Source organism: Centropristis striata, chromosome 4, assembly GCF_030273125.1.
Source record: "Centropristis striata isolate RG_2023a ecotype Rhode Island chromosome 4, C.striata_1.0, whole genome shotgun sequence".
Classification (NCBI taxonomy): Eukaryota; Metazoa; Chordata; class Actinopteri; order Perciformes; family Serranidae; genus Centropristis; species Centropristis striata.
In genome coordinates, this window is record NC_081520.1 from 20,746,207 (window position 1) to 20,772,915 (window position 26,709).

The following is a 26,709-nucleotide window of genomic DNA, read 5'->3' on the forward strand; positions in this document are numbered from 1 at the left end:
CAGCTGTCTCCACTGTGTTAAAGTGTTCATGTGTTAATGTGTTTTAGTCTTTTTGGTCAATTTGTGTCTTTTTTGGTAATTGTGTGTCTTTCTTTGGTGATTTTGTGTCTTTTTTGATCATTTGGTGGTCAATTTGTGTCTTTTTTTGGTCATTTTGTTTCCTTTTTTTGGTCATTTTGTGTCTTTTTTGGTCATTTTGTGTCTTTTTGGTCAATATGTGTCTTTTTTGGTCATTTTGTTTCCTTTTTTTGGTCAGTTTGTCTTTTTTTGGTCATTTTGTGTCTTGTTTAGTCATTTTGTTTCCTTTTTTGGTCATTTTGTGTCTTTTTTTGGTAATTGTGTGTCTTTTTTGGTAATTGTGTGTCTTTTTTGGTCATTTTGTGTCTTTTTGGTCATTTTGTGTCTTTAGTCATTTTGTGTCTTTTTGGTCAATATGTGTCTTTTTTGGTCATTTTGTGTCTTGTTTAGTCATTTTGTGTCTTTTTTTGGTTATTTTGTTTTCTTTTTTTGGTCATTTTGTGTCTTGTTTAGTCGTTTTGTTTCCTTTTTTTGGTCATTTTGTGTCTTTTGGTCATTTTGTTTCTTTTTTTGGTCATTTTGTGTCTTTTTGTCATTTTGTGTCTTTTTTTGGTCATTTTGTGTCTTTTGGTCATTTTGTTTCTTTTTTTTGGTCATTTTGTTTCTTTTTTTGGTCATTTTGTTTCCTTTTTTGGTCATTTTGTGTCTTTTTTGGTAATTTTGTTTCTCTTTTTGGTCATTTTGTTTCCTTTTTTAGTCATTTTGTTTATTTTTTTTGGTCATTTTGTGTCTTTTTGGTCATTTTGTGTCTTTTTGGTCAATATGTGTCTTTTTTGGTCATTTTGTGTCTTGTTTAGTCATTTTGTGTCTTTTTTGGTCATTTTGTTTCTTTTTTTGGTCATTTTGTGTCTTTTTTGGTCATTTTGTTTCTCTTTTTGGTCATTTTGTGTCTTTTTTGTCATTTTGTGTCTTTTTGGTCATTTTGTTTCCTTTTTTAGTCATTTTGTTTCTTTTTTTGGTCATTTGGTGTCTTTTTTTGGTCATTTTGTGTCTTTTTTTTTGGTCATTTTGTGTCTTTTTGGTCATTTTGTTTACTGTTTTTAGTCATTTTGTTTCTTTTTTTGGTCATTTTGTCTCTTTTTGGTCAATATGTGTCTTTTTTGGTCATTTTGCGTCTTGTTTAGTCATTTTGTGTCTTTTTGGTCAATTTGTGTCTTTTTTGGTCATTGTGTTTTCTTTTTTGGTCATTTTGTGTCTTTTTGGTCATTTTGTGTCTTTTTGGTCAATATGTGTCTTTTTTGGTCATTTTGTGTCTTGTTTTGTCATTTTGTGTCTTTTTTTGGTCAATTTGTGTCTTTTTTGGTCATTGTGTTTTCTTTTTTGGTCATTGTGTTTTCTTTTTTTGGTCATTTTGTGTCTTTTTGGTCAATATGTGTCTTTTTTGGTCATTTTGTGTCTTGTTTTGTCATTTTGTGTCTTTTTTTGGTCAATTTGTGTCTTTTTTGGTCATTGTGTTTTCTTTTTTGGTCATTTTGTGTCTTTTTGGTCATTTTGTGTCTTTTTGGTCAATATGTGTCTTTTTTGGTCATTTTGTGTCTTGTTTTGTCATTTTGTGTCTTTTTTTGGTCAATTTGTGTCTTTTTTGGTCATTGTGTTTTCTTTTTTGGTCATTGTGTTTTCTTTTTTTGGTCATTTTGTGTCTTTTTGGTCAATATGTGTCTTTTTTGGTCATTTTGTGTCTTGTTTTGTCATTTTGTGTCTTTTTTTGGTCAATTTGTGTCTTTGTTGGTCATTTTGTTTTCTTTTTTTGGTCATTTTGTGTATTTTTTGGTCATTTTGTTTTCTTTTTTTGGTCATTTTGTGTCTTTTTGTGGTAATTTTGTTTCTTTTTTGGGTCATTTTGGGTCTTTTTTTCATCATTTTGTGTCTTTTTTTGGTCAATTTGTGTCTTTGGTCATTTTGTTTTCTTTTTTTGGTCATTTTGTGTCTTTTTTGGTCATTTTGTGTCTTTTTGGTCATTTTGTGTCTTTTTGGTCAATATGTGTCTTTTTTGGTCATTTTGTGTCTTGTTTTGTCATTTTGTGTCTTTTTTTGGTCAATTTGTGTCTTTGTTGGTCATTTTGTTTTCTTTTTTTGGTCATTTTGTGTCTTTTTTTGTCATTTTGTGTCTTTTTGGTCATTTTGTTTCTTTTTTTGTCATTTTGTGTCTTTTTGGTCATTTTGTTTCTTTTTTTGGTCATTTTGTCTCTTTGGTCAATATGTGTCTTTTTTGGTCATTTTGTGTCTTGTTTAGTCATTTTGTGTCTTTTTGGTCAATTTGTGTCTTTTTTGGTCATTGTGTTTTCTTTTTTGGTCATTGTGTTTTCTTTTTTTGGTCATTTTGTGTCTTTTTTTGGTCATTTTGTGTCTTTTTGGTCAATATGTGTCTTTTTGGTCAATTTGTTTCTCTTTTTGGTCATTTTGTGTCTTTTTTTTGTCATTTTGTGTCTTTTTTTGGTCATTTTGTGTCTTTTTGGTCATTTTGTTTCCTTTTTTGGTCATTTTGTGTCTTTTTTTGTCATTTTGTTTCTCTTTTTGGTCATTTTGTGTCTTTTTTTGTCATTTTGTGTCTTTTTTTGTCATTTTGTTTCTCTTTTTGGTCATTTTGTGTCTTTTTTTGGTCATTTTGTGTCTTTTTGGTCATTTTGTTTCCTTTTTTGGTCATTTTGTTTCTTTTTTTTGGTCATTTTGTGTCTTTTTTTGGTCATTTTGTGTCTTTTTGGTCAATATGTGTCTTTTTTGGTCATTTTGTGTCTTTTTGGTCATTTTGTTTCCTTTTTTAGTCATTTGGTTTTTTTTCTTGGTCATTTTGTCTCTTTTTGGTCAATATGTGTCTTTTGGTCATTTTGTGTCTTTTTTGTCATTTTGTGTCTTTTTGGTCATTTTGTTTCCTTTTTTAGTCATTTTGTTTCTTTTTTTGGTCATTTGGTGTCTTTTTTTTGGTCATTTTGTGTCTTTTTTTGTCATTTTGTGTCTTTTTGGTCATTTTGTTTCTTTTTTTGGTCATTTTGTCTCTTTTTGGTCAATATGTGTCTTTTTTGGTCATTTTGTGTCTTGTTTAGTCATTTTGTGTCTTTTTGGTCAATTTGTGTCTTTTTTGGTCATTTTGTGTCTTTTTTGGTCATTTTGTGTCTTTTTGGTCAATTTGTGTCTTTTTTGGTCATTTTGTTTTCTTTTTTTGGTCATTTTGTATCTTTTTTGGTCATTTTGTGTCTTTTTTGGGTGATCTGAACTGTGCGTGTGAGATTGTGTTCAGTGAGCGGGGGTCGCTGACAACATGCATGTTAAATTGGGGGTCGCGACTCAAAAAGGCTGAGAATAGCTGCCATAGGGTTACATTGGGGGAATTTTTTGACGTGTTTTTGCCCAATAATTTGCAAACCGTTTGTCAAAACCCTTAGAAAAGCCATAGCACACTTGTCATGGGTGAGCCGGTCGTTTTGATACCTTTTTTGTGTATGTGCGGCCAAAACTCTGGGAGGAGTAGTCGACCGACAAATGACACGGAAGAAACGGAAGAATAACAAGAAAATTTCTAAAGAAATTTTGATTGTGTGCTTGCCTCTGGACCGTGACTCTCGTGGCTTATCAAAAGGGGCAGGGATTAAACAGGGACTTTCTGCTGAGTACACTGACACCTCATACAAGTCTCTAGGACAAACGGTTAACTAGTTATTAGGGGGCGTGGCTAATAAAAAGGGGCGGGGTTATCAATCACCAGTTAAACAGGGACTCTATGCCGAGTAATCTGACACTTTATACAAGTTTCTAGGACAAACGGTTCATTAGTTATGAAAGGGGGCATGGCTAATCAAAAAGGGCGAGAATTTATGAAACATTGTTATGTAGAACTGGTAAATGATGAACCATCATCATGCATGACAAGTTTGAGGCAGATTGGACAATGTATGGTCAAGTTATAAGGTAATAACGCCATGTCTGTGACAGTTAGAGTTAACTGACAGTTATCAGTTAGAATGTCTGTGTTGGAGGAGGAAGGGGGGAGGGGGGAGGCTTTGGTAGCTAAGCAACCAGGTGGCCAGGTGGATTCGACCAATCAGAGCAGAGCAATCAACTGAAATTAACTGAAGGTGGAGACAGTTCTGCCACACTGAGCAGCCAGAGTTCGACAAACTGAAAATTCTGGCCTCGAACAGAAAGCATTTTTGGCAAAACCATAATACCTATCATTGATCCGACTTCACTTTGAGCGTCCTGAGTTCTTCCTCAACGTCTGCATTTTTTTTTTTTAAGAACAGTGAAAAAATAGCTTTGTTAGAGCGATTTAAAAAAACTCTTACATCTCATTTTTTCCGAAATCTTCATGCGTTTTTAATATGGGAGCCAATGAGGCTGTTGTTGGGTGTTGGTGCCGCATCTCTGCGTCTTACGCCCAAACTATAACTCTGACAGCTTTACCAGAGGATTGTGAGTGAGAGGACAAATTTTCCTATGTTTCTATGTAAAAATTATTTCTGTAGAGGGAAATTTGCGGCCTGGAGCACAGTTTTCAAATGTATTTTTTGACAAATCTTTCTCTCCCTCTACACTCTACGTGATGACATCACCACTCTAGACTCTCCATAGGGTTACATTGAGGGAATTTTTTGACGTGTTTTACCCAATAATCTGAAAACCGTTTGTCGAAACTTAGAAAAGTCATAGCACACTTGTCATGGCCGAGCCGGTCGATTTGATACCTTTTTTTTGTATGTGTGGCCAAAACTCTGGGAGGAGTAGTCAACCGAAAAATGACACGGAAGAAACGGAAGAATAAAAAAAAGAATAGTCCCGGTGAATAGTAGTTAGTGTGCTTTTGCAAGCAATCACACAAAATAATAATAATAATAATAATAATAATGATAATGATAATAATAATAATAATAGTAATAATAATAATAATGATAATGATAATAATATACAGTTATGCTGAGTTGTTGCTGTTGGCTTGATACCTTGATATGTTTGTTTTGATGCTAATACTTTGTACTTTTAAGTAACATTTTTAATTCTTGACGAAGTCGAGGATTTATTCACTGTGGTATTAGTATGTTTATTTGGCTTTAAATTAGTTTAAACTGAATTATGAGTTACTTTTCTTGTTTTCTCTGTAGCAGCATCTATGATGAGAACAATGTATAATTCTTCATCCAAATGCAAAAACAGTCACCACAAAAACTGAAGTTCAAAACAAAATATTTACATAATTCAGTGTGTAGTGTTTCACTGTGTTAAATAACTTCCTGTGTTTTTATTACAGCTGCTGGATAAAGTTACTCAGTCTCCAGTCCAACTGCATCTCTGGTTTTATGTCAACAGCAACAAGCAATAATCCTTAATTTAAAAAACAAACATTTATACAAAGTGTTCTGTCAGTTTTAATCTTGTGAATCTCCTGGTCATTCCAATGTTCTGAAATGCTCTGAAATGCTCTGAAATGTTCTGAAATGCTCTGAAATGTTCTGAAATGTTCTGAAATACTCTGAAATGTTCTGAGCTGCAGAACAAACAGGTTGCACCAGGAAACCAGAAGAACGACTTCAGCCTGCGTCTCTACTTGTGTTTAACATTTACAGCATTCTCCTGCAGGACAGAGACAGGTAAGAAGCTCTTTGCTCCCATGTTAGAGGTTTTTGTATTAATGCAACATGTTGCATCTGAAAGTACCTGCAAACAATTCTTGTTAGTGTGTTAGTATCTGTTTGTTGTGCATTGATTAGAGAAACCCAGTGAAAGTCATTTTACCATATAAATGAGTGATTTATGTGACTTCTTGTGTATAACAACAACATTTACTTTTATATTACAAGTCGGAAAAACAAACAGCTTGTGAAGAGTTAAATCACTAACCCTTCATACTGAGTTTCTGCACCATACCAGAGCTTTAAAGCTCTTTAACCTTTAGGACATTCAGACTGATTCCACAACAGCGGAACATTGTTGTCCATCCACTTTACAGCTCGGCGTTGTGGAACAAAGTGGGAGGAGATGGTAGTAACAGAGAGTAACAGTAGAGTACTGTAGTACTGGAGTACAGTAGTACTACTAGTACTGTAGTACTGGAGTACTACTAGTACTGCTTCCATCAGTCTCATGTTAAAGCTCTGGAGGTTACAGGACGTTCAGACTGGAGGCTAAACGCCACAGAGAGTAAATATCACAGCTGGTCTGAAAGCAGCTACTGATATCATGTTGTAACCTTCAACATACTGCACTTATTTATTTAATTCCTTTTTTTACAGACAGTTGAAGTCATGGCTTATGAACCAGGCCGAGGAGACAGCGTTCCTCCATCAGGTAGAAAACTACAAACACCACACTAATCATTTTATACACTATGACTCACTGTGTACAATCATAAACACGTTTCTAGGGGTTGGTCGCATGTTGTGACTGTATAAATGAGGCTGTGAGGGACAAACCACTCCTTGCTCTAATAAGCTGTACGAAGCTTAATGAACCATTTTCTTTATTTTCTGAGTCCACTAGATGGCGCTCTTTGTTCAACAAAGGGCTGAAAACACTCAGTTACCATTACTAGAGCCTTTTAAAGCCAGGACCTCCATCTACTCTGCAAAAAAAGAAAAGTTGGCTGAACTCAAAACTTCAAAGCAACAAACTTCGATAACATTTTAAGTTGGACAATTAAACTAAATATTTTAAGTTTTGCTTTTGAGTTTGCTCAACTCTGAATTCTGCCACAATCAGACTTCTAGAGCAACTAGGAAAGTTTCCACATGTCACAACAAAGAAATCAGAGTCAGCAGAACTATTGCTCCTTGTTTTAAAGATATAGGTAACAACAACTCACCAACTTGTTTTTCAGCAGACAACTGGCTTGTTTTGTTGTGCTAACTCACATTATTGCCCTAAATATCAGTCATTTTACCAACTTAAATCACGGTTTGAAGCCAAAAAATACAAGTTGGCTTTTTCTCAGTGGGGCGAAGAAATAAAACACACGGTTCACAAAGCTTCATTTCAACTAATAATCATGATTATGAATGTCATAAGTGATAAATGATTCATGTATTTGTTTATTTAATCTATCTTTTTGTAAATATGTATTATGTAAATATGTATGTTTATTAGTGGAGAAGGGTTAAATAAGCATTTTATGCTTCATCCTTTTCAGACATGTTGTGTTCACATTATAGTTTTTGTTTTGACTATTGCTGTTGTTGTTTTGATTATTCTCATTGGATTTGTTTGTTTTTCAGTTTACTTTGTTGTGTTACTCGCACATGTTCCAAATAAAAAAGCTAAACTGAACTAAAACTAAACTAAAACTAGATTATACCCACTCTAGGTGTTGTAGCTTTCAGAGCCAAGCTGAGAGAGGACAGCTTCCCAAAACACTCACCAACTTATAACACCAGACAAATCATTTCATACACTCTCTATGGATGCACATTTCTTGTGTTCTGTTGCTTGTTATGACCCACACAGACCACTCCTTGCTCTAATAATGATGATGTCACCCTCTCTAGGTGTTGTGGCCTTCACAGCCAATAATAATAATCTCTAATAATGATGATGTCACCCTCTCTAGGTGTTGTGGCCTTCACAGCCAATAATAATAATAATCTCTATTAATGATGATGTCACCCTCTCTAGGTGTTGTGGCCTTCACAGCCAATAATAATAATAATCTCTAATAATGATGATGTCACCCTCTCTAGGTGTTGTGGCCTTCACAGCCAATAATAATAATAATCTCTAATAATGATGATGTCACCCTCTCTAGGTGTTGTGGCCTTCACAGCCAAGCTGAGGGAGGAGGACAGCTACCCGTGCCACTCTGGCGTGCTGAAGTTCTGCTGTGTGCTGGTGAACGAGGGCAGAGGCTACAGTCCTGTCTCGGGGGTCTTCAGCTGCCCCGTGGACGGGTTCTACCTCTTCACGGTGCACGTGTCTACGTATGGGTTGGGCCAGTGTGCGATCGTGAAGAACGGGCAGCCGGTGGTGTCTCTGTACCACACCACGCTGCCGGAGAAGAGCAGCCAGATGGCCAGTACGAGCTGCGTGGTGCGTCTGGCTGGAGGAGACGAGGTCTGGGTGGATCTCTGGGGGCCCGGCAGGAACGATATCTTCGCCACCAAAGACAACGACACAGTTTTTACTGGAGTTCGTTTGGGTTGATGGCATTTAATGAAAACATTAATAAAGTTCTGCTCTGGGCCTTTCAGCCTCTTCAGGGTTTCTGTTGGTGACTGACATTTGTTCCTTTATGTATTTTAACTTCTGCTTTCGCATCAATAATGTCAATGTTTTAGTGAAATTAACTTTGGTTTTTAATTTACAAAATACCAATAATGATAGGACACCATATGCACTGCAAATTATTTGTTTCTTACCAAGATAAAAAAAAAATTAGATTTAGAAGTGTTAGATCATTTATCTTGAGTTAATTTATTATTTTAAGTGTTCAACATGCTTATTTCTAGATTTAATAATCATAATTTAAGAAATCTTGTCAAGGTAAATTATCTGTCCATCCAGCAAGATCATTTCCCTCAGATTTACTGTTTTATCTGGTTTTTAGACACCTTTTTATCAGTGTGGCAAATAGAATTAGGCCTCATACAGACCAGGTACAGCTTAAATACACAAGTTACACTGGCAAGCTAGCTAAACAAAACTTATAATTGTGATATTTCTTCAAAATCACTTTTTAAAATGTCTTGTTTGAAACGTCACCTAAAATAGACGATTTTTAAATAACTTGATCCTGTTACAAACATTAAATTCTGCACCGCAGTGACGATGTGAAGTCTACACAGAGCAGAGAGGAAAGGACAGGAGAGGCTGTTTACACAGCAGAGAGGAGAGAACAGGAGAGGCTGTTTACACAGCAGAGAGGAGAGGACAGGAGAGGCTGTTTACACAGAGCAGAGAGGAGAGGACAGGAGAAGTGGCAACTAGAGATTGTAAAAAAAGAATGGAAATAGCTCAGTTTGTATAGTGTAGTCGAATAACTAGCTCTCTTGAGTGAGAAAATGAATCAAAGATCAGGTGGAAGTTCCTTTTAGTTTTCTTTATTATCAGACATCAGAATACACTGACTGGGTAAAACATATGTGACATATATAACATATGAGGAGAAAACTTGTCCATTTTTAAGGGCTGCTGAAAAAAGGGATCCCTCCAATAAAAGCCCTGAGTTCTCTCTCTTTTTCTGTCTGTGTTGGCGTTTAAATAATTCTGTAAACCAGGATTGTATCATCCCACCTCCAACATATAGAGCACGTTTTCCATTAATGCGCACGCTGCTTGGTCTACTTTTACCTTAAAAGGAATTCAACTTATACTGTTTATATTCTGCCGCCAAAAGCCTCTAATACCTGACTAATCCCAGATCCTCCAGCACGTTATTTCTGGTTTAAACTCCTTCCACTCTGCTCAGAACTACCAAACATTCAAAGACTTTGAGGTTTTAACCCTTTCATGCCTGTTTGATTGTACGGTGTGTTTCCGTCCTCCGGCCGCTGGAGGCGCTGTCTCGCCAAACAGCCGTTAACAGTGCACGCATGCGCAGATGGTCTGTTTTCAAACGACAGGAAGTGGTGGCGGCGGTAGAAGAAATCATATTTATTTATTATTTGTTGTTATTATCAGTTCTGTCTTGAACCCAGAGATCTCCAGATGGATCTAGAAACTGGAAATTATGAACCCGGATTTGTTGGGATCCGGTTCTGTCAGGAATGGTGAGTTAATGTTATAATAAAGGTTGTTTACAGCAGTTTCTGAGGCTAACTGGGGAGCTAACGATGCTAACCGCATGTGTTCAGAGATCATTAAAAGCAGTAAAGAGGATTTATTTGTGTTCCAGTAACAACATGTTGTACCCTAAAGAAGACAAGGAGAACCGGATCCTGCTCTACGCGGTGAGTTATCATGATTTATAGTTTATTTAGATGTTTAGGAGGAAAACAGGACAAAGTGTTTTAATGATTCACAAACCAAAAGATTAAACAAATAAAAAATGAATATCATGACACATTAGTGTTCCTTGGTTGATGTGTTTCACATGTCATGTCTGTGTTCTTGGCTGGCTGATATGGAACAAAAGTCATATTCTTTTTATTTTTTTATTTAACCAGGAAATATCCCTATATTGAGATTAAGAAGCTCTTTTTCTTTAAGGGAGCTCTGGCCAAGAGGCAGCAAACACTAAATACATATTTACATCCGACACAGACATTAAACACGTTATGAGAAACAATTGGCCTCAATAACTCTGTCTTCTGGATTTAAAAGTGCTCAAAGAAATGAAGTCAGTTAGTTTCCAGTCTTTCTGGAGCAGATTCCAGCAGAAGGTGCAGAGTAAACAAACGACCTTTTATGAACCACCTCTATACAATACATATATATATATATTATATATACATACATACACACACACACATACACACACACATCTACAGATATTTTTATCTCAAAGTGAGAGCAAATGTTCAGTCAAAGTCAAATCTGACACAAGTAGTTACACCGTTCAGCTGAGATTCTATCAAAGTTTAACATTAACTGCTAATATTAATGATCATGTTATGCTTCTATTAAAAAAAATGTATTTATCCTTTATTTTACCAGGAAGTCCCTTGAGATAGGAATCTCTTTTTGGAGGGAGACAGATTACAGATTAAAATGACAAAACATGGGAACATTATTTATTAGTAAAAACAGCAGAAAATAAACACATTATACGTAGAGGAAGGAACTAAATCCATCTCAGGTAAAACAAGAGCACTTTTCACTAACATGGACCATTTGAATTGCTTTAAATGTTCCCAGATATACTAGGTTAGTAAAATATAACCCAGTTTGTAGATTATTCTAAGATCACGGGACAAAGAAGGAGAACTCAGTAGAACTCTGGAACACGGTAGATGATCCGTTTAGAGGAAGGAGCTGTTGATCTGTCAGGAGGTAACATCAGTAAGAAAGGAGCAGGTCCAGCATGGCCTGTAGATGAAGATGTGCTGATGGAGTTTTCTGTGTAGTATTAGTGAGGGCCAGTTGACTGAGCTGTACAGCACACAGTGGTGAGTCTGAGGAGCAGAGTTAATGATGAAACCTAGAGAACTGTGGTAAACAGTGTCTAATAGATACTAGATGTAGCATGGAGAAGATCCCTATAATCCAGGACACTTCAGAAGGGAGACTGACCTGTACAAGGTTTTTCCTGGCTAACATAGTGAAACAAGCCTCATTACGATAATAAAATCCTAACTTTGGTTTCAGCTTTTTAACAAGGTTCTCTATATGGATGCTTCCAATTAATGAAATGGTGCGAAACCAAAGTCCAACTTCTCATCTTATTCTTCACCTCCAGCTGTGATGCAGTGAGCTAAAGTGTCTGTTGAATGGCTGTAATAATTAATTATAATCATAATTTAATTTAATCTCCCCACAGTGCAGAAACTGTGACTACCAACAAGAAGCCGACAACAGCTGCATCTACGTCAACAAGATCACCCACGAAGTGGAGTAAGTAAAACAGAAAAGAAGACATTTTAACTTCTCACCTGCTGTACTGATGTCCAGCTGAACACGTCACCCTGTGACATCATCAACAGGTTGTTACCGGGGCAACGCGGGACGTTTCTGTCCATCTCAGGATTAGAAGTTTTCACTGTGGTGTGAACCACACTGTAAAAAACAACTGTTGTTTTTATGGTAAAAACCAGCAGAACTTTACCGTAATAAATACGGTGAAACTTTTTCTAATATTACGGTAAAAGATATTAACACTGTTGATTTTACGTTAGAGATTATCATTTTATTCCATATTTTACCATATAAATAAAGTTTTTCCATCAAAAGAAACGCTGTTCTGTCATATGATTGACAAGAAAATACTTTATAAATGCTGCATAAATTAAAGATTTACCATTAAATATTATAGTATATTTCTGTTAGAGATATGGTGTTTAGTACATTTAACAGTGAGAAAAAGTATTTTTACAAAAAATAAATGCAAAAATTACAGTGATGCTTGTATATATATTACAGTATATTGCCAGAGTATTTTACAGTAGAGTAATGTAAGTTTATTTTTTTAAATGTAAAAAAACCTGTTTTGTCTGATATAAACATTTACAGTGTTTCATTGTTACTGAAACTGAATTAACTCATTTATCATTTTACTTCTTTTACTTGTGCAGCGAGTTGACACAAATCATCGCTGACGTGTCTCAGGACCCGACACTACCGAGGACAGAGGACCACCCCTGTCCCAAGTGAGTTATTACAATAAGTCAGACCTTACTCATCACTCTCTAATTGTTCATAAACAACTTTTCATCTTCTTATTTTGGTGCAATAAGTGATTTTTGACCACAATAGGGTAGAAATGTGACATTTCATATTCACAGCAGCAGTCTTTTATCTGAGTACATATATATATATATATATATACTGATAAATATATTAGACTCGTAGCAGAAACAGAGTAAATGTGTTGGTCAACGTATCATCATTATTCAGATATTCCATTTATTTAACACAAAACAAGACAATATTTAGTTTAAATAGGTTTTATAGACTTAAAAAGGGAAAAACCACAGAATATTTTCTTTTTTTCATCTTGACACGTTTTCCTGTTTGAAAGCCTATTACTATTTATTTATTTATTCATATAGCGCTTTTCATTCATATAATATAGAATACTTCACCACTTTGTCGTCTTTAACTGAGCTCACATACGGTTTTAACCTGTTTGGGGTTTTTATTCTGCAGGATCAACCAGCAGACGTTACAGCACGCTGCCGCATTTAGTCATTTAATCATTTAGTCATTTAATCATTTAATTATTTAATCATTTAGTCATTTAGTCATTTAACCATTTAGTCATTTAGTCATTTAATCATTTAGTCATTTAGGACTTTAACTGATTTAAATGAGATGTTGTAACAGTGGGCAGCTCTGTTTGTAATAGTTTCTAACATGTTTCTTGTGTTTGTTATCATTTCTAGCATGTTGCTTGTGTTTGTAATAGTTTCTAACATGTTTCTTGTGTTTGTAATAGTTTCTAACATGTTTCTTGTGTTTGTAATAGTTTCTAACATGTTTCTTGTGTTTGTAATAGTTTCTAAAATGTGTCTAACGTTGTCTCTTCCAGATGCGGCCACAAGGAGGCAGTGTTCTTCCAGTCTCACAGTATGAAGGCTGAGGTAATGATCACTGTTAACCCTCTAGAGTCCATGAAACCAGCTGAACATTAACTTCTTCATGACCTGAAGACATAAAAATGAAGAACATTGAGTCTCTCCATCAGCTTCCCTCTAAAGTTCTGGCTTTAAACTCCATACCAGATTTTTTTGATGATATTCAGTAAGTAAAACTGGAGATAATGTCAAATATATTAAGTATAAAATATAGAACTAGATATTATCCTCATTATACCTATATATGCAACCTGAGTTCATATTTGCAATATTTAAAATTCTGTGTTTTTTTAAACATCATTTTCAAGATCAGATTTTATGTTTCCTTATATTTTTTTGGGTTCAAAATTTTGATCAGATAAGTCAAAGTTAAACATTAGTTATCAGGACATAAAGGAGAGGTAATGCTGACAAAACTGACACCAACATGACATGGTGAAGATTTTTAACTGATTTTTAACAGACATAATAGCTCAAGATTTCAGAGGGTTAATGAAACATAATGCATGTAGTCTTATATATATATATAATATTGTTTTGTCAAGGAATGTGTTAGAGTTTTTGATGTTGTTTGTGCCGACAGGACGCCATGAGGCTGTACTACGTCTGCACGGCGCCTCACTGTGGACACAGATGGACAGAGTGAAGCTGCAGAGAGAAAAGAAGAGATCTCACCGTTTTATTTTCAGTTCTGCTCTTCACAAAAAGCTGCAACTCAGAGTCTTTTTTTCTCTTTACTCTGCAGTTTATTGGTTTGTGACTCTGGAATTCTCTGTTTGGTGACTTGCAGTTTGTCAGACAGCATCTTGTGAATACAATGTATTAATAGTTTTTATAGCAGTTGTCATTTTCAAACATGTTTTGTTAGATTAAAGAAACTAATTTGTTTCAGATGTGTGTGAGTATTTAATGAAGACATGTTCTAACTTGTAGGAACTGTCAGCAGCTGCTGGCAGAAATTTCTTGTTTCCTCCTGCTGTGAAATCAGACAAACTACATGATCTTACAAAACAGGCAGCACTGGTTTCCTCTAAAAACTCCCAGAACTCCTCGTTCATTGTGAAGCAGCCGCGCCACGTTTTTCTGTCACATTGTGGAATGTTGACGACGCCGATTCAACTTCCTCCTTCGACAAACACGTATATTCCCCCAGAGCTGTTGGGTAACCGGAGACTATTACTCATCATAAATAACTGGTATGTTCCTGCATGAACATGGAACAAAAAGAAGAGGGAAGGTGTACTTCCCGTGACCACGCCTCCTCCTGAGACGAGCTCCTGATAAAACCGCTGCACCTCCTGCTGCAGCCTTCAGACCTGACGCTTCTGACCAGGTACGACCACTAACATCTCACCTGAAGCTTCTACAGAGAGGAGCTATGGCCCAGACAGGTACGACCACCAACAGCTGCTCATATTATTATATTAATATTAACCAGGGCCGGCTCTAGTCCAGCTGGTGCTCTAGACCAGATCCATTGGTGTTGAACAGCTCCGCTTGCTGTTTCATGGAGGGGAACTCCAGTTTGTGTTTGCCCATGGTGCCAACCAGGCTATATAATACAACTGTCTGTCTATAGAATTATTAACTTACAAGAAGCCCAGCTGGAGACGCTAACAAAGTTAGAGACGAGACAATGAAAGTGCAAACCGCGCAAAAAACTGTGTTAAGCTAGCGTTGCTTTATTTCAACTTAGCTAGCAAGCTAATACAAATGAAACGTCTTCACACAAAACAGCATTTAAAAAGAGATTGGGACTTCTAAAGTGGGGCGATCTGACCGTCTAAAGGGGGGCAAGGCAATGACCACACGTCACGTGACTCCGCACCACAAGTGAGAAAATGTCATTGTTTATCTGTTTCTTTATTTGGTTAATATTTATTATTTTCAAGACAGAACACGAAGGGACAATGGGCATCGGAAATGATTATTGTTTGTTTTGTGGTTTTTTTTCTCCCTCGAGGGTGACTGGCTGCCCCTCCAGCAGATGGCGCTCTAGAGCCGGCCCTGATATTAACTATTTAGTATATAGCGAAGAATGAATGAAGCACAGTTAAGAAGTGTAAACGCTCACTCTTTTTTTGTTTTGTAAAGTGAAGCATATCGCTCACTTGTTATTTGTTTTTTGTTTTTAATTTTTACAATGTTTGTTTTGTTATATATTGTTATTTTTATATATTTGATACTGTTGGAGCCCAGGAAGCTAATGGGGATCTTAATAATAAACTATAAACTATCTCTGCTAATTACACTTTAAATGAAGCCAGTTTCTTTGTTTTGAATATGCTCTTTGAACTGGTTTCCAGTGAACATTGTTCCGAGGCAGCAGTGGGGAGCAGCTGCTCCAAAGAACAGGGAGACGTTGAAAAGTCCCGCCAAGAGAGTTGTCATCCACCACACGGCCCTCCCACGCTGCAAAGACCAGAAGGAGTGTATGAGGCGCCTGGTCAGCATCCAGAGAGGACACATGATGGACCGAGGCTTCGATGATATTGGATATAAGTCAGTATCTCTGAGAACTCTTATTCTCACCACCAGTCTCGTGATTATCTGCTTTATCAGGCTTTAAATGTCCCAGTTTGAGTCCACAGTGAAGTCTTTAGATGTTTTGTGTTGAAGATATTCAGTTTAATGCATTGAAATAAAAAAAAGTAAAATATAATATTTTTATAGCACTTTCTAAGAAGTGAACATTTTTTGCACCAAGGATAAAAGGTGGGGTATTTTTTTTAAACTCACACTGCTCAAAAATTAATAATGCATTTAAATCAATGTTGTTGATAATTATTGAGGTATCCAAGGGTCTAATAATCCCAGAATTCCAGTTTGCACTTAGTATATGGAAAATATTTCATATTTTTTGTTTTTTATCATTTAAAACATGTGGATTTACATTTCTAAAAGGGCATTAAAGGGTTAATGTTATTTAAGAAATACATGTAAATTTTATAGTTATGGTCAAGACTGAAGCTGGTCAAAAGATTTAATGCATTGAAAGTGAAAAAAAATATTCATATATATTTTTATACCCCTTTTTAAGAGGTGAACATTTTTTGCACCACATTTGTGAAGTGGAGCACAAGGGTTAATGTGACAAAGAAAAGAAGGAAATCTCCGTTGAGAGACAGAAATATTGACTATTTTAACAATTACTTAACCCTATAAAGCCAAGTGGATCATATTTGAGACGCTTGGCTTTCGTTTTTGAGACCTCGACATCATCAGTGTGATTTATTTTTCCTGAAAAACCTGATGATGTTTACATGTGTTGAAGATAAACAAACTGAGCAACAAACTGCACAAATATACCAGATGAAGCTAAAATGATCTGCAGGTTCCACTTGTGGATCCGTCACCGCTGCAGGAAAACTTCATGTCACATGTTTGATGTTATTATATGGAAAAAATATATATTTTGCTATTGATATTTTGGAAAATGTTAAAAGGAAATTTAAAGTCTTAATCGGTTAAAAATGTTAGGTTTTATATGTTTTTGTTAGTTAAAGGAAAAAGTGTTTTAATTATTTGTCAGCAGATTCAATAAACACTCCAGTTTTTAAAAAAAATAAAATTTTCTAGCAATTATTTCATGGTTCAGGCTTTATAGAGTTAATTAGCTAAATCATTTATGATTATGTTTCTGAAAATCAACTAATCTAACAGTCCATGTTTCATAGTGTTGTCACATAATGGGGATATATTGGAGGACATCTAAGTGTATTTATTCTGCTGGTTTCTGCTAATTTTCACTGTTATTGTGTTGTTGTTGTTGTTGTTGTTTTGATGCTGTATAATTGTATTTAACTGTTTATGATAACTGTGTTTAAATGTTGTTACTAGTCTCTTTTCATGCTTGTTCCTTGGCCAGGTCTCTGGTAAAGAGATGTTTTAACCTTTTATCAGGTGAAATAAAGGAGATATTAATCATAATTATCATAACAATGATCCCTTTGGGGACAATAAAGAACCGAACTAATTATATTATTATATCCTGATTCTTTGTGTCTGCTCCAGTTTTGTGGTGGGAGCCGACGGTTCGGTGTGGGAGGGCCGAGGCTGGGCCGTGGTCGGGGCCCACGCCAGAGGAAACAACCACGACTCGCTAGGCATCGCTTTCATGGGCGATTTCACTAGTAAGTACGTTTATTGTGCAACAATCAGAGCAGATCATAAATACATACATAACAATAACTTTAGGACGGTTTGATGAAGTCAGTGATGCAACATTCTGAATGTGTCTTCCTGTGTTTAATACACAAGGTTCCCATGGAAACACCACAATAAATTAAAAAGTTTGAAAATGCTTCAAATGTAGGTTCTATAGGAAGCAAAGTCTGTTTACAGACAGGTGAAACATTTATTTTATTTATTTGGTCCTTAGGATGTTGTCACAAAACATAATTTTGGTTATGTATATCACAGTATAATTAAAAGTTTTGAAGTGAATAATCAGTATATTGTTTCTACTGTACAGTTTATAAATAAATAACCAGAGCGGGAAAAGCTTCAGAACACATGTTGAAAATGCTTGAAAAGTGCTTAAATGTGTCTTTGGAAAAGGCATAGAGGAACCCAGCTGGATATTATAATAATAATAATAATAATAATAACTAGCAGTGAACGGGCCCTCACACCCAACGTTCGCTCGTTAAAGTATGACACGTAGAAATGTTGAAGAATGGCCATACAAATCAAAATGGCCGACTTCCTGTTGACTTTAGGATTTGGGTCCTGTTGACTTTTTGTTTGTCTGGAAGAGTTCTATAAGCCGACTGAATTTTATACATTTTCATCGATCTTGGAGCTCAGGGAGTAACGTAGGGGGTGCTACAGAGCCAAGTTGCCTCGCTCGTTCCTGAAACCAGATCAGATCACAACTGTGACAAATTTAATTTGTTTTTTAGTCTCACAAGCACCTCATTGTTTCCTCCAAAGTGATAAAATAAGAAAAAGAAGTAAGAAAATAATCCTTGTGGATACAAAAGGTCCCTCACTGACTTACTCACTGCTCGGGCCCTAATAATAATAATAGTAATAACAATAATAATACTAATAATAATAATAATAATATGTAATAATGATGATGATGATAATAATGATAATGATAATAATAATAATAATAATAATAACAATAATGATACTACTAATAATAATAATGCTGATGCTCTTCTGATTCCAGGTGAGTCTCCCAGCTCAGCGTCCGTGTCGTCAGTCAAACTGCTGCTTCAGTCTGGAGTCTCTGAAGGATTCTTACACAAAGACTTCACTCTGTTAGGACACAGAGACCTGGGACAGACTCAATGTCCTGGAGACAAACTCTACGCTGAAATACACAAACTCAGATAATAATAATAATGATAATAAAAATAACTACAAAATTTCCCCTGGGGAAATTCTGAAAAACGGGGGATACTGCCGGTGTGTGTACACTATGATGATATTCTTCAGACATTTCAAACTATGCCCTTTAACCTCAAAGTGTGTGTGTGTGTGTTTGAAGCATATGTATGCATGTGTGAGGAGTGTGCGCACTTTAGTGCGTGTGTGTGTATCTGTAACTGTAATCACATCAATCAGATCAAAGCAATCAACAGAATTAACTGGCACCTGTTCCGGCTTAGTGACAGCAGAGGTGGACAGACTGAAATTTCTGGCCTCGACCAGAAAGCATTTTTGGCAAAACCATAATACCTATCATTGATCCGACTTCACTTTGAGCATCCTGAGCTCTTCCTGAACGTCTACATATGTTTGTTTTTTTTTAAGAAAAATGAAAAAATAGCTTTGTTAGAGCGATCTACGAAAACTGTTAAATGTCCCTTTTTTTCTGAAATCTTCCTGCGTTTTTAATATGGGAGCCAATGAGGCTGTTGGTGGTGTTGGTGGCTCATCTGTGCGTCCTACGCCCAAACTATAACTCTGACAGCTTTACCAGAGGATTGTGAGTGAGAAGACAAATTTTCCTACGTTTCTATGTATAAATTATCTCTGTAGAGTGAAATTTGCGGCCTGGAGCGCAGTTTTCAAATTTATTTTTTGACAATTTCTTCTCTCCCTCTACACTCTGGCGATGATGTCACACACTGTGACACGAACATTCTGTGCAATACACACCCATTATAATCTCAGAATTTCTCCAAAAATGATCATGGTCATTGAACAGGGATTGATAAAAAACTATATGACCTATCGAAATGTGGATTAATACACCGATACACAAGACACAAGTCTTGTGTATCGGTGAGAAAGAAGATTGATAATAGACTTTTTTTACCGAAAAGGCTGAAGCAGCTTATTCAAGTTAGTTTAAAAATTAAAAATGTACAATATATTATTTATTAATAAAAGAAATAAGCACAAAAGAGAGAAAAAGAGAAGCTGCTTGATTTTCCCTTCTTCCTCCTTTCTTCCATCTTCCTTAAAAAAGAAGAAGAGAAAAAAAAGATATTACTCTAACTTATATCAATTAATCATCCTGTTTTTAAGTACTTTTTTAAATAAATTAATGTTACTGCATGTTTTTAAGTCATTCTCCAATTTGTTCCATAAATTAACAGCTGTTACCGTGGTGCATCGTTGCTTCTGGTTTTTAACTTTATAACTTTATATATATATATATATATATATATATATATATATATATATATATATATATTATATAATATAAGGGTTTAGCTGTCCTCATGGGACAAATGCTTGAAAGTAAATGCACTTTAGTTCACATCTAGTTGTCGTAACTCCTTCTAATTGATTTCATTACATTCTTTGAATTTGTTGTTGTGCTTTTAGTTGCATAAGTGTCATTTTACCTCCTTATAAGGTGTCAATACATTTAACTTTTTACTAATTTGCTCGGTTTTGTTATTGGTGGATGGTGATGTAAGTTAAAGTGTGTTTGGGTCTAAATGTTCTGCCTGTCTTCAGGAAATAAAAACCAGTTTTAAGCAACATTATGATCATTTGATCAATTCTTTAAAACATTTTGCTTGTGCAAGAAAATTGTCTAGTTTCTTCAGTTTCACCATTTGGGTCAGAGGAAACATTCAGACAGAGATTAAATATGTCTATATATCTATACGTGCAACATCTTTGTGTGCAACACAAGACATGAAATCAGATATTTAAGGGAGAAAAGAAAGAAGAGGATTAGAAGTGTTGAGACAACAATGAGCTTTCTGTGTGAAACAAGTGTTGACTAGAGCAGCTGAGGATTAAAGATCAGATCAGAGAACATCTAGAACACGTTCTATGTGAGTTCCTCTCGTCATTCTGCTGTCTGACACACACAACATTACTCTTCTTTCATTATATCGTCTGATAGAAGTCAAGTAACAAACCACACACTGTAAAAAATAACTGTTGTTTTTAGGATAAAAACCAGCAGCTGGTCGCCAGAACTTTACCGTCATAAATAAGGTGCAACTTATTCTAAAATGATATTAACACTGTTGATTTCACGTTTAAGATTGACATTTTATTCCATATTTTACCTTATAAATAAAAAGTTTTTCCACCAAAAGAAACGCTGTTCTGCCATATAATTGACAAGAAAATACTTTATAAATGCTGCATAAATGAAAGATTTTACCATTAAATATTACAGTATATTTCTGTTAGAGATATGGTGTTTAGTACATTTAACAGTTAGAAAAAGTGTTTTTACAAAAGATAAATGCTAAAATGATGCTTATATATATATTACAGTATAATTTTGTTACAAACACAGTGCCAGAGTATTTTACAGTGGAGTAATGTATTTAAAATTAAAATAAATATGTAAAAAAAATCCTGTTTTGTCTGATAAATATATATATATGTATATATACATATATATGTATATGTATATATACATATATATGTATATGTAAAGGTTTATTCCTTTATTAATTGTATTTTTCTATTACATGAAATACTTTTTACTTTGATCAGTGAGAACCACAACACATCTATATTATATTTAAATAAAATATGTTAAGGTAAATATTTTTTCTTGTCAAATGAATGAAGTCAGTTGTGCAGTATCTTGTTAATTAGAGTATGAGAGTGAATGTCAGTGATTCCTGTTTGTTTGTGTGTTTTGTTTGTTAATGAGGAGAAGACTGTGTCAGCATGTTGTTGGCTGCTTCACTTTACATAAAACTACTTTCAGCCAAATGAGCCGCTGAGCTGACCTCTGTTCAACCCTCTTTAGGCAAACAGGAGCATTTACATGGTAACCTGCTGGATGATGACTCTTAGCATGATCTAGACCAGGGATGGGCAAGAGGAGGCCCGGGGGCCTCAGACGGCCCTCAGCCTCACTGGAGGAGGCCCTCAGTACAACTACATGCATTTAAGCTTCTTAAAGGTTCAGTGTAGAAATGCACTAAATTACTTCTTTAATTAATGTTGGTCTGCTGTTCTTACACTGATAAAAAATAAATCACAGTCAGTGGTTATTTTTATTTTCTTCAAACCTTTTGTGTTCCTATTTATACTGTAAAACATGCATTAGAGCATGAAATAGCCTGTTAAGTTACTGCACTGTAAACATATTTAAAATGTCAGTTTCTATATGTGGCCCTGTGCTAGTGGCCATGATAAACTGTGGCCCCTGCAGTATTTAAGTTGCCCATCCCTGATCTATCTGCATGTAAAGCTGGACTCAGTGTGCTATGAACTGTTGGAGTATTTTTAGTTTTTGTTTCCTGAAGCTGCAGCATGCTGTCCTAACATGCCTCATTCATATCTGACGGGATGACTCACTGACGTCTTTCTTTCACAGACACGCTGGTGAAGTCAGGGCGGGGCCCTTTACTCTAAACAAGCAGCAGAAGAGCCATCTGATGGCACTATGGTGAACAAAATAAAAAATAACTCAACTTTGACTTGACTATGGTGGATAAAACAAGATGCAGGGAGCCTAAAGATTGAGAGCCAGGCTGCCTAAAATTCCTGCTGTCTCTTTTAATGTTTCCCGTCCTGACTCCACCACTGCAGACATTTTAATCATAAATATACTTTATATATTCCTTTTGAGATGGAAAAGCCCTATTAAATATCAGTAGAAACACTGTTAATAACGGCATTTATTTGAAGTTACGGTGAAAAACTGATAAACCATGACAGTAAAAATGGGTTTATTCAGTTTCAGTAACAATGAAACACTGTAAATGTTTATATCAGACAAAACAGGGTTGTTGTTTTTTTTACGTTTTTTTTTTTTTTTAATCAATTACTCCACCGTATTTGTAACAAAAATATACTGTAATATATATACAAGCATCACTGTAATTTTAGCATTTATCTTTTGTAAAAATACTTTTTCTAACAGTTAAATATACCAAACACCATATCTCTAACAGAAATATACTGTAATATTTTATGGTAAAATCTTTAATTTATGCAGCATTTATAAAGTATTTTCTTGTCAATTATATGGCAGAACAGCGTTTCTTTTGATGGAAAAACTTTTTATTTTTTGACGGTAAAATATGAAATAAAATGTCAAACCACAGCTGGTTTTTACCATAAAAACAACAGCAGTTTCTTATTTTTACAGTGTGTTTTGTTTCTGTATAAAGGAGCCTGCTGGATAAATCTAAAGCTCATTGACCGGATGTGATGTTGGCTCCGGACCTGTCACCTGCCTGATGGGAAGTAATGCATTTTTATTAAGTGATTTTAAAATAATATCTGCTTGGAGGTGCATTTCCTTTTTTTTTTTTTTACTTTAAAACTCGCAATAACAGGTTTAGAAATAAGTTGAATCACTTTTCTCTGTTTTCAAAAATGTCTCCAACGTGTTTCTGTCTGTTTCTTTCACTCTGTTTTTAGTCTTATGACAGACAAGATCACTCAGGTTACACCTACCTCTCACTTTTTAAAGGCATGTTGCCAAATCATGGTGTCAACCAAAGTGCGCAGAGAGAAGCGCAGAGCGCCCCGAGGAGCCGGAGGACTGGGAGACTGGGGAGGGTTGAGTTTCATGAGTCACGGAAGTGTTATAATTGAAGGAGAGTTCAGCGATCAGTCAGACAGATTGACAGCGTTTCATGCGGCTTCAGGCGTCTCTTGGCTCAATATGATTCACTTTGACATTAATGGCTGCCAATAACACGTCGAGTTACAGGGTTTTTATTCTTTCGGCTTTGATTTTATGGAGATATTATCTTTATTGAACCATTCTAAAATGAGGAGGAACATGCACGAATTACGCCTCCAAGATGTTTCACTTCTAGATCACAAAGTAATCCATTACTTTTATAGGCAGTGAGTCCTCGTGCGCATGTGTCCAGCGCGTCTCTTCTCTCTGAATCAGCGCATCTTTGGTTCAGTTTGGCGCGCTGCTCCCATCAGCGGAACCTCTGAGGGGTTGACTGGTGACTCTGTGATGGAGGACTTGAAGACCTCGGAGCGGCGTTTCCACAAGTCGTCATTCAGCATCAGCAGCCTGTTGCTGAGAGGAGACGGAGTGATGGAGGACCAGGAGCCTCCTGCTGCCTCCCACAAACTCCGGGACAAGTCGAGTCAGGAGGAAAAGTTTGACAGTGAAAAAGACTTTGAGAAGCCCAAAGTGTGCGTTAAAGCAGAGAGAAAATCTGTTTCTACAGCTGGAAAAGGAAACAAAGGAGAGTCAAAGAAAAGCGGAGCAGCAGGAGAAAGCGTCCAGGAGGAGAAACCTCCGTTCAGTTATAACGCGCTGATCATGATGGCGATCCGCCAGAGTCCGGAGCGGAGACTCACTCTCAACGGCATCTACGAGTTCATCATGGACAACTTCCCGTACTACCGCCAGAACCGGCAGGGCTGGCAGAACTCCATCAGGCACAACTTGAGTCTCAACAAGTGCTTCGTTAAGGTGCCGCGCCACTACGACGACCCGGGAAAAGGCAACTACTGGATGCTGGACCCCTGCAGCGAGGACGTCTTCATAGGAGGGACCTCCGGGAAGCTGCGGCGCAGAGCGGCCGGCGGCTCCAGGACCAAGCTGGCGCTGAAACGAGGAGCAGGAGGTCTGATGTCCGGCACGGCGACCAGCGTGACGCTGGCGGCAGCGGGCTCCTTCTACTGGCCGGTGCCGCCCTTCCTGCCTCTCCAGACGCCAGTGCGCACACACCTTGGCGCAGGGACTTACCTGAGCGCTCAGTCCCGCTTCCCGAACCACGCCGCCTCGCTGGTGTCTCAGCGGGCCCGGCTGGCTGCAGCCAGCGCTGCGGACGCGGAGCGCTTCGTGCAGCACCAGGAAATGTCTTACATCGGACTCAGCTGCGCGCAGTCGCGGCGCCACCAGATTGGCGCCGCCTGCGCCGCTTTCTCCGCGTCCATCCCCGGCTGCCCCCTGCCGCTGTCGGACCCCTACTCCTTTAACATGATCTCCGGACAGGCCAGCTACTTCTACTCCCAGCAGATCCCCTGCGCTGCGGCCGCCTTCAGTCCGTGCCAAGAGGAGTGCGCCGCGGCCAAGACTCAGTCTCCGGGAGCGTTTGTGTCCCGGAGCTGCCACTCAGAGCTCGGCGGGTTCTGCCATGACTTTCATAATTACACTCCGAGCCCCCCCTCGTCCTGGAATATAGAGAAATAGACTAACACGTCATAGTATGCACTATTTAAAACATTACTGTAATATTGAGTTAACAGAGTTGGAACATAAAAGGCCGGAGCATCTTATTTAAATTTTTAAAAAATAATAATAAAAAAAGGACCTGCAGATGTCAATTTATCCAATTTATGAAAACATTAGTTAATGAGAGATAACATCATATTTTGCATTACAGTGAAATATCTCCAAATGTAATGTTTTGCACTGTAGTCCATCAAAACGCGTGTTTTGTAATTATTTTGTAATTTGTGTAAAAAAAACAACAACAAATATAATATAAACAGCAGGACTAAATGTGTACAAATATATATTTGCGCATTTGTTTCCAAACAACCAGGAATAATATCAAAATGATTATTTTAACAAATGTCATTAACAGCCACTTGGTCTGAATGTGTCAACTGAAACTATATTCCTGTTTTAGAAACAATCTCCACTTTGTCAACTTCTCTCTTGAATTATTTCCATGTTTATGCATTTGCCACTATAATAATTAAAGTGATGCATGTCGCTGTTTGAGGCCTGATGGCGTCATCTGAAATATCTGCAAAATACCAAAGAATATCATTTTAAAAATGAATTTGAATAAAAATGTAAAATATAATAAATCTGTATTTCGTTATTCATTTACCTACAAGACTTTTAAAACCATTGAAATATTGTGGAAGTTCTGATATGAGCGAGTAGCCTATTAGATCATTATTATTTTTTTATTCTTTAAAATGGCGTATTAAATGATTTTTAGTCCAAGGAGGTGAAATCGTTTAAAAATTCAGAACATGATACAGAGTAAAAAATACAGTATTAAATTTGGTGCATTTATTATCACCAATTTCGTTAAAGTAAAAAATACATGATATTAATATTTTGAATTAGCCTACGTGTAATTAAACGATAAATAATGCATTTTTAATTGTGTTTTCTTTTCACCTCATTAAAACCTGTTGTTGTTGTTGTTGATTGTTCTATTAAATGTTTCCTCTGGAGGTTTGAACCAAAACAACAAGAACAAAAGATCGACTCATTTAATTATTTAAATTCAAATTATTATTAATTTTTTTAAATTGCAGAGAGGAGGCCTCCTTATACACATGTGATCCAAACTATTTTCTCTGTTTTATTCTCTGTATTTATTGTTTCAGATGAAGAGTTCAGATGTGCAGCTGAAGCTTTGTTCAAATAGATAGATAGATAGATAGATAGATAGATAGATAGATAGATAGATAGATAGATAGATAGATAGATAGATAGATAGATAGATAGATAGATAGATAGATAGATAGATAAAAACAGGAATCATCATGTTGAAACAGACTGTGATGTAACTTGTGATATTTCTTATTGATTATCATGTTTCACTCTGTTCTGACATCACTTCCTGTTCAACTCTCCCTCAGACAAACATTCAGAAATATAAAATAAATCCATGTAGAGAGATGAAGCTCATCAGCTTTCTGAGAGACAAAGCCTCTTTATCTCAGAGACACACTGTAAAAAATGTCTGTAGATTTTAGGGTGAAAAACTGCTAAACCATGACAGTAAAAGACGTAAAATGATAAATGAGTTAATTCAGTTTCAGTAACAATGAAACACTGTAAATGTTTATATCAGACAAAACAGGATTTTTTTTTTACAGTTTTATTTATTTTTTTTAAATACATTACTCCACTGTAAAATGCTCTGGCAATATACTGCAATATATATACAAGCCGTCACTAATTTTTGCATTTATTTTTTGTGAAAAATACTTTTTCTCACTGTTAAATGTACTAAACACCATATCTCTAACAGAAATATACTGTAATATTTAACGGTAAAATCTTTAATTTATGCAGCATTTATAAAGTATTTTCTTGTTAATTTTATGGCAGAACAGCGTTTCTTCTGATGGAAAAACTTTT

The 26,709-nt window shown here is 36.1% G+C and overlaps 4 protein-coding genes across 4 annotated transcripts; all 4 read left to right on the forward strand.

Moving 5' to 3' along the window:
* Window positions 1-4,111: 4,111 nt before the first annotated feature.
* On the forward strand, window positions 4,112-8,199 carry LOC131970655 (complement C1q and tumor necrosis factor-related protein 9A-like). The gene is made up of 4 exons (XM_059332090.1): window positions 4,112-4,485; window positions 5,561-5,657; window positions 6,300-6,354; window positions 7,805-8,199. Exons 3-4 carry the CDS (start codon window positions 6,312-6,314, stop codon window positions 8,197-8,199), a joined length of 438 nt encoding a protein of 145 aa, XP_059188073.1. The 5' UTR covers window positions 4,112-4,485; window positions 5,561-5,657; window positions 6,300-6,311.
* A 1,405-nt stretch (window positions 8,200-9,604) lies between these two features.
* Window positions 9,605-14,119, forward strand: polr2i (RNA polymerase II subunit I). Its single transcript, XM_059331304.1, has 6 exons — window positions 9,605-9,764; window positions 9,890-9,944; window positions 11,474-11,547; window positions 12,225-12,299; window positions 13,181-13,232; window positions 13,810-14,119. The coding sequence occupies exons 1-6, from the start codon at window positions 9,703-9,705 to the stop codon at window positions 13,870-13,872; spliced, it is 381 nt and encodes a 126-aa protein (XP_059187287.1). The 5' UTR covers window positions 9,605-9,702; the 3' UTR covers window positions 13,873-14,119.
* A 1,145-nt stretch (window positions 14,120-15,264) lies between these two features.
* pglyrp5 (peptidoglycan recognition protein 5) lies at window positions 15,265-18,655 on the forward strand. The gene is made up of 3 exons (XM_059331305.1): window positions 15,265-15,728; window positions 17,241-17,359; window positions 18,406-18,655. Exons 1-3 carry the CDS (start codon window positions 15,661-15,663, stop codon window positions 18,570-18,572), a joined length of 354 nt encoding a protein of 117 aa, XP_059187288.1. The 5' UTR covers window positions 15,265-15,660; the 3' UTR covers window positions 18,573-18,655.
* A 4,839-nt stretch (window positions 18,656-23,494) lies between these two features.
* Window positions 23,495-24,789, forward strand: foxg1c (forkhead box G1c). Its single transcript, XM_059331958.1, has one exon. It carries the CDS (start codon window positions 23,599-23,601, stop codon window positions 24,787-24,789), a length of 1,191 nt encoding a protein of 396 aa, XP_059187941.1. The 5' UTR covers window positions 23,495-23,598.
* The last annotated feature ends 1,920 nt before the right edge of the window (window positions 24,790-26,709 follow it).

Bases quoted from the DNA above. Each gene is read 5' to 3' on its own strand.
- LOC131970655 (XM_059332090.1), top strand. From the start codon at position 6,312: ATGGCTTATGAACCAGGCCGAGGAGACAGCGTTCCTCCATCAG. The intron at 6,355-7,804 runs GTAGAAAACTAC...CACCCTCTCTAG, and splicing joins AGACAGCGTTCCTCCATCAG to GTGTTGTGGCCTTCACAGCC.
- polr2i (XM_059331304.1), top strand. From the start codon at position 9,703: ATGGATCTAGAAACTGGAAATTATGAACCCGGATTTGTTGGGATCCGG. The intron at 11,548-12,224 runs GTAAGTAAAACA...TTACTTGTGCAG, and splicing joins AAGATCACCCACGAAGTGGA to CGAGTTGACACAAATCATCG. The intron at 13,233-13,809 runs GTAATGATCACT...TTGTGCCGACAG, and splicing joins CTCACAGTATGAAGGCTGAG to GACGCCATGAGGCTGTACTA.
- pglyrp5 (XM_059331305.1), top strand. From the start codon at position 15,661: ATGAGGCGCCTGGTCAGCATCCAGAGAGGACACATGATGGACCGAGGC. The intron at 15,729-17,240 runs GTCAGTATCTCT...TGTCTGCTCCAG, and splicing joins TTCGATGATATTGGATATAA to TTTTGTGGTGGGAGCCGACG. The intron at 17,360-18,405 runs GTAAGTACGTTT...TTCTGATTCCAG, and splicing joins TTTCATGGGCGATTTCACTA to GTGAGTCTCCCAGCTCAGCG.
- foxg1c (XM_059331958.1), top strand. From the start codon at position 23,599: ATGGAGGACTTGAAGACCTCGGAGCGGCGTTTCCACAAGTCGTCATTC.